A 6087-nucleotide genomic window follows, 5' to 3' on the forward strand; every position below is an offset into this window, starting at 1 on the left:
CAATCCACTCCTGCAAACCAGTGGTGGGCCCAACTGCCTAAGATTTGAACTTGGGTATTCACAATGGAGGACCTAGAATTTTGTTGGTATTCAACACTAAAAATTTCATACGCAAATCAATACGATCAATTTAGCAATTCACTAAGCAATAGTAAAATTTGGTATGCAACTTGATATTTTAAAACAAGTACAAACTAACCCAAGTTTGTGCTCTATATGAACCACAAGCATTTAGCGTGAATTTTCTTGTCGCTGCCTTGTGCTGACGTGCACTGCTACTCCTGTAGTCCGCTGCCGCCGCCGGTAGGTGCTAGGGTTTGGGGTTGGGAAAGAAAACAGGAGAGAAAATGAGAGCTTGAGCGATCGCGAGCGAGTGATGTGCCGATGTCTCTAACTTGCGGAGTTGTGGTGCGTTTGTCTGCTGCCTAGCGGGATAGAAGTTGGTTCACATGGCGCTGGGCCTTGTTCGGTCATCAAAGTAGGGGTGAAAAAGCAGCATAAGAATACATGTTTTAGGTTGAATTCTTAATACAATATTCGTTTGGCTTATTTTCTTCTTTTTCCAATGCGAATACATATATACAGTCTATATACAAAAGTTTTGATAAAAAATTTGGGTATTTAAATGAATGCCCTTGAATTTAGATAGGCCCGTCCCTGCCTGCATTATATGGATTCTTATATAGTTTTTAATATATCCAAACACCACCGTACTAAAATATCGTTGCATTTGGAACAGCAACAAATTTGCCTCTTGTCTTTGAGAAAATATTTCTGTAGATACACGTGTATCCATGAAAAATACAAAAAATACACAGAGTACTTTTACATAAAGACCTGCCGTGTAATTTCTGTAGAGATGCAGGCGGATTCTGCAAAAGCAGTCCAATCCACTTCTCCCACTAATCACATGTGTCCAGCCGACCAGCGGAGTCGTGAGCCAGACAAACCGAGCAGCATACGCGCCCCCCAGCCTCCCCTCAGAATAAACAGCAAAAAAGGGAGGGAAAAATCAATCGCGAGCACGAAGAGCGGAGATCCAAATCGGCGCAAAAGGAGGCACTCGTTCGCTTCGCCCGCACGGAAGTTCCTCCGCGCCATCGAGGTGAGCTTCGCCTCGTCCGTCCCGCTGCAATCCGCGAGTGTCTTTAGCTCCGCTTTCTCTGTCTACTGTACGCGGGTGTTTTCTTCCTCTTGTTTGGATTGGATGGAAACTGGTAGGAATCGCTCTCTGTTTCAGTTTCCGTTCCCGTTTGCGTTTGGTTTTGGTTCAGGTTGTCTGCGCTCTTCTCTTAGGGATCGAGAATTGCAGGGAGGTTCCTCGCTTCTAGCTCTGAACAGAGACTATACTTGGTCCGATTGTTCATAGGGACCAACGGTAGCAACTAAGGAGGATATGGTTTTTCATTTTCCTTATGGAGTTGTAGTTCAGTTCGTCTTCATGTATGGGGAGTACTTGGTTCGATTGTTCACAGTCATAGGTGCTATGAATTTGTTTATGGTCAGGACAAAAGTTTTCGCTTTCATGATGTTTTCGTGGAAGAAGATGATGAGAAGCTCTCCGCCCTTCTCACCGTTAACTCTTTTGATTAACCAATTCAGTAACACATGTTTAATGTTTCAGCTTGTTTGGTAGAGACATGGTGGTCCCTCGGTAATTTTGTATTTTTTTCTTGGATACACGTGTATAATCTTTATCCAGAAACTTACAGGCCACAAACTTACAATTTAGGTCCGGACTTCTACGGATGACATATTTCAATGGATGACAAATATTCAATTGAGATATAGTTTAACATAGTTTGAACTATTTGGAGACTTCAAACATTATTGCTGGCATGTAAGAATAATGGTGTTGATGGGTCACCCTGGCCCGGTACTGCATTTTCGTTCCACTTTTAGCTTGTTAGGTGTTAGGAAAATGGTTAGGTTTTGTCTGGATATGTGCTTTTGTTTGTTAGGAAAGATGAATTAGGTAATGCAAAGATGAATGTTCACTGCAATAGTAGTAGCTGAATAATTGCAGACGCAAAGTTGATTCAATGTCAGGTGCGGCAATCATAACTGCATGCAAGAGTGGATTCAATAGAGTTCTCCTTTACAGGATGACGTGGCACTGCATATCCAGTTGTGACGAGTGTCTTATTTAGCATACTTGTGTTGTTTATGCACCACTGATGACGTTGATAGATCTGACTCTGAAATAAAAATCTGGCAAACACTAACAGTTTCCTGAATATTTAATTTTAATCCACTCAAAAGTCTGTAATGAAAATGCTACTTCTCATGAAGTCATGATAAGACCATGACGTGTAAGACTGTACATTCTGCAACCTTTCAGTACTTGGATATGTGCTACTATCATGTTTTATTTACCTGATTTTCATTTTGTTTGCAAAATAATGTGTAGGAGCAAACAATTGCGGCCTGGAAAAGGCTAAGGAATGGAATCGACGTACGGCACTGAAGAGAGTAACTCAAAAGACTCTTCAGCGGATTTACCAACTCCTCCTGCAGCCAAGGAAGTTCCTGGACATAGTGATCATGAGGGGCCAAGCGGACATGAGGTGAAGTCAGCACAAGCAGAAACTGAAAACTCTACTCTGCATATAGTTTGTGCTGATAGTTTGGATTCGTCTTTACAGGTCCTAGAAACGAGGCTTCCTGATCTAACAGAAGACATTGCGAAATCAAATGCGCCTTCCAATACAGATCCTGAAATACCGTCTAATTCAGGACCAACTGAGGCATACATAAGCTCAACAAATGATAAGGCAGTTTATCCTTCTTCAGTAGACGCAAGTGAAGTGAACGGTGTGCCTGTAAATGTTTCAAATGGTGCCGGAACTATGCTAAGGGATGAAATGAAACCTAAAGAAGATGAAACACACCATCAGACTGATACGCACACAAAGCTGAAAATGAAACAAGATTCAGAAACAACACCTGAAAGTCCATACAGAGGCCTTATTGACACTGCTGCACCCTTTGAGTCTGTTAGAGAAGCTGTCACCAAGTTTGGAGGAATTGTTGATTGGAAAGCTCACAAAGCTCAGATGATCGAGGTAGTTCTTGATAAATTAACACCACATATAGATCACAGAGCTTTAGTTATGGAACTGAAATTGTCTTTTACATAGTCAAATTTTTTACCATACACTGATCGCTTAAAAAGGATTTTCTTTCATGCATGCAGAGACGCAAGCTCATACAACCTGAACTAGAAAAGATTCGAACAGAAATTCCACTTTGCAAGGAGGAACTAGAAGCTGCTGAGATGGCTAAATCTCAAGTTGTGGATGAGCTAGAGCACACCAAGAGGCTTATTGAGGAGCTGAAGCATCACCTGGAGAAAGTACAGGTTGAAGAAGCTCAGGCAAAGCAGGACTCTGAGCTTGCACAACTCAGGGCACAAGAGATTGAGCACGGAGTAGCTGATGAAGCTAGTGCGATAGCCAGGACACAAATGGAAGTCGTCAAAGAAAGGCACAAAAAGGCTGTTGCTGAACTTAAGTCAGTGAAAGAGGAGTTGACGTCAGTACATGAACAGTATGCTGCCCTGATAGATGAAAGAGACACGGCAATCAAAAGAGCGGAAGAGGTCATATCTGCAGGGAAGGAGATTGAGAAGAGAGTGGAGGAACTGACATTAGAATTTATTGCGTCTAAAAGGTCTCTTGAGTTGGCCCATGCTGCACATCATGGAGCAGAGGAATGCAGGATCGGTGCAGCATTGGCAAAAGAGCAGGATTGCATTGCCTGGGAGAAAGAGTTGCATCAGGCACAAGAGGATCTGGAACAACTAGACAGTAACCTTAAGTTCAATAATGATATGCAGCTGAATATTGATGCAAATTTGCGCAAGTTGCTTAGCCTCAAATCGGAGCTGTCTGCCTACATGGTGAAGAAACTGACTGAAGAAGCTGAAGGAGTTTCCAGGGAGCATGAGTCTGAAGATTCTAAACACATTAGCAACTCAGTTAAGGAAGCTCTAGCATCGAAACAGAAAGAACTTCAGGAGGTCAAAGCGGACATTGAGAAGGCAAAGGCTGAGGCCAACGTGCTAAGATTTGCTGCCACGACACTCAGATCAGAACTGGACAATGAGAAAGCTTCACTTGTTGCGTTGCAACAGGGGGAGGCTATGGCATCCGTTGCTGTTTCTTCACTAGAAGCTGAGCTCAATCGAACGAAACAAGAGATGGAATCTGTCAGGTCCAAGGAAGCAGAGGCCGAAGAAAAGGTGGTGGAGCTTCCCATGGTTTTACAGCAAACGACTCAGGAGGCTGAGGACGCAAGGGTAGCAGCTCACTTAGCTCATGAGGAGCTGAGGAAGGCCAAGGAGGAATTCGAGCAAACCAAGGCAGCTGCAACTGCAGCAGAAACCAGGTTATCTGCTGTTGTGAAAGAAGCAGAAGCATCCGTAGCATCAGAGAGACTAGCACGCGAGGCGGTTCAAGCTTTGCAAGAAAGCAAAGAGGCAAGAGACACTACAGATTCTCCGAGACGAGTGGTGCTTCCTCTAAGCGAGTACTATGAACTCAGCAAGAGAGCACATGAAGCCGAAGAACAGGCGAGTGAGAAGGTAGCAGAAGCATTGGCACAGGTAGTGTCGGCAAAGGAATCAGAAGCAAGGAGCCTGGAGAGACTAAAGGAAACATCCGAGGAAATGGATGAGAAGAAGGAAGCACTTGAAATTGCATTGGAGAGAGCCGTCAGGGCGAACGAAGGTAAACTTGGTGCGGAGCAGGAACTGAGGAAATGGAGAGCTGACCATGAGCAGCGCCGCAGAGCTCATGAATCCACGAAACGCGCGGTGAATCCTTTGAATGGTCCATCTAGAGTATTTGTTGAACAGAAGGATCCATACCACAAGGAGCAGGAATCCAAGGTACAGATGTCGGGAAGTAGCTACGAGGGCCTTGTTCCAAACCAAAAGTTGCAGAGGAAGAAATCTCTGTTCCCTCTGATGGGCTCGGTTCTATCCAGGAAGACCCGGGCACAGACGTGAGATAAACGAGATCCTAGACACCTGGGACTTTGTCATTCACATTGCTGTACATTGGTGTAATAAGCTGATTTTTTGCCTGGTCTTCTTTGGAAAGAGTTTTTTGTTTTGTTTTAAAGCTTGCCATCTGGTGAAAGTGTAATTTAATCTGTCGGTATAAAAACACAGTAGGGCACATTGGAATACGTTTATATGATTTTTTGGTAACTTATTAGTAGGTCCCCATGAAGAAATTGTTCATGTCTTGCAGTCCAGTGTAGGTGTAGCGCTATTCTGTAATGTTTCTCCTGAAACCTGAACTCTTTTGGAGTGAGATAGTTACATACCTTTCTGAATGTTGATACACCTGCCACTGTGCTAGAATTCTCCTACCCTACTGTCGACGAAATATGGTCAGCAGTCTACCTAGGGGTATGCCCAAGGTAGTAGATTATCGGCAGACAGATGCGTAAGCCCCAAACAAGACGGTGACGCAAGGCAGACACGAGGTTTTATCCAGGTTCGGCCGCCAAGAAGGCGTAATACCTACGTCCTGCGTCTGATTTGTATTGCTATATGTCAATGAGAGATATTTTTCAGAGGGGTCCCCTGCCCGCCTTATATAGTCCGGGGGGCAGGGTTACAGATCTGGAAACTAATCCTAGTCAGTTACAATTGCCATATCTGGCCGGATAAGGATTCCTATTCTAACCGACCAGGATCCTGCTTGGTCGCCAAATCCGTCTTGATTCCTTGTGCAGGGACTCCGATCAGGTTAACCGGGACCGCACGTCATCTTTCGGGTGGACTGAAACCATCGATCCGGGCCAGCCCAAGCTTAGCCGTAAGGGTATAGGGGTTAATACCCCCACAGCTAGTCCCCGAGCATCATGTATTATGCTGCGACACGCCATTTGAACCTTCTCCGACAAGCGAGGCTTGAATTCTTGACGCCTCCGACCACCGTCATCACCGGAGAAGTAGGTTGTCCGAAGAATGTATGGTGCTCTTAAGAAAAAAGAAAAAGATTTCTGTCCTGAGAAGTGTGCCCACTTGTATTTCTGAAAAGAAATGTAAGTGGTCTTGAAGTATAGCATCCT

At 44.3% G+C, this 6087-nt stretch overlaps 1 protein-coding gene across 2 annotated transcripts; it reads left to right on the plus strand.

Moving 5' to 3' along the window:
• Positions 1–949: 949 nt before the first annotated feature.
• Positions 950–5219, plus strand: LOC136547233 (protein WEAK CHLOROPLAST MOVEMENT UNDER BLUE LIGHT 1-like). Of its 2 annotated transcripts, XM_066539201.1 has the most exons (4): positions 950–1105; positions 2411–2567; positions 2646–3065; positions 3197–5219. In XM_066539201.1, exons 2-4 carry the CDS (start codon positions 2445–2447, stop codon positions 5009–5011), a joined length of 2358 nt encoding a protein of 785 aa, XP_066395298.1. In that variant the 5' UTR covers positions 950–1105; positions 2411–2444; the 3' UTR covers positions 5012–5219. The 2 variants fall into 2 exon arrangements, with proteins under 2 accessions (XP_066395298.1, XP_066395297.1); XM_066539200.1 differs by having other exon boundaries at positions 2411–3065.
• Positions 5220–6087: the final 868 nt, after the last annotated feature.

Source organism: Miscanthus floridulus, chromosome 3 (genome assembly GCF_019320115.1).
Source record: "Miscanthus floridulus cultivar M001 chromosome 3, ASM1932011v1, whole genome shotgun sequence".
Classification (NCBI taxonomy): Eukaryota; Viridiplantae; Streptophyta; class Magnoliopsida; order Poales; family Poaceae; genus Miscanthus; species Miscanthus floridulus.

Bases quoted from the DNA above. Each gene is read 5' to 3' on its own strand.
- LOC136547233 (XM_066539200.1), top strand. From the start codon at position 2,445: ATGGAATCGACGTACGGCACTGAAGAGAGTAACTCAAAAGACTCTTCA. The intron at 3,066-3,196 runs GTAGTTCTTGAT...TCATGCATGCAG, and splicing joins ACAAAGCTCAGATGATCGAG to AGACGCAAGCTCATACAACC.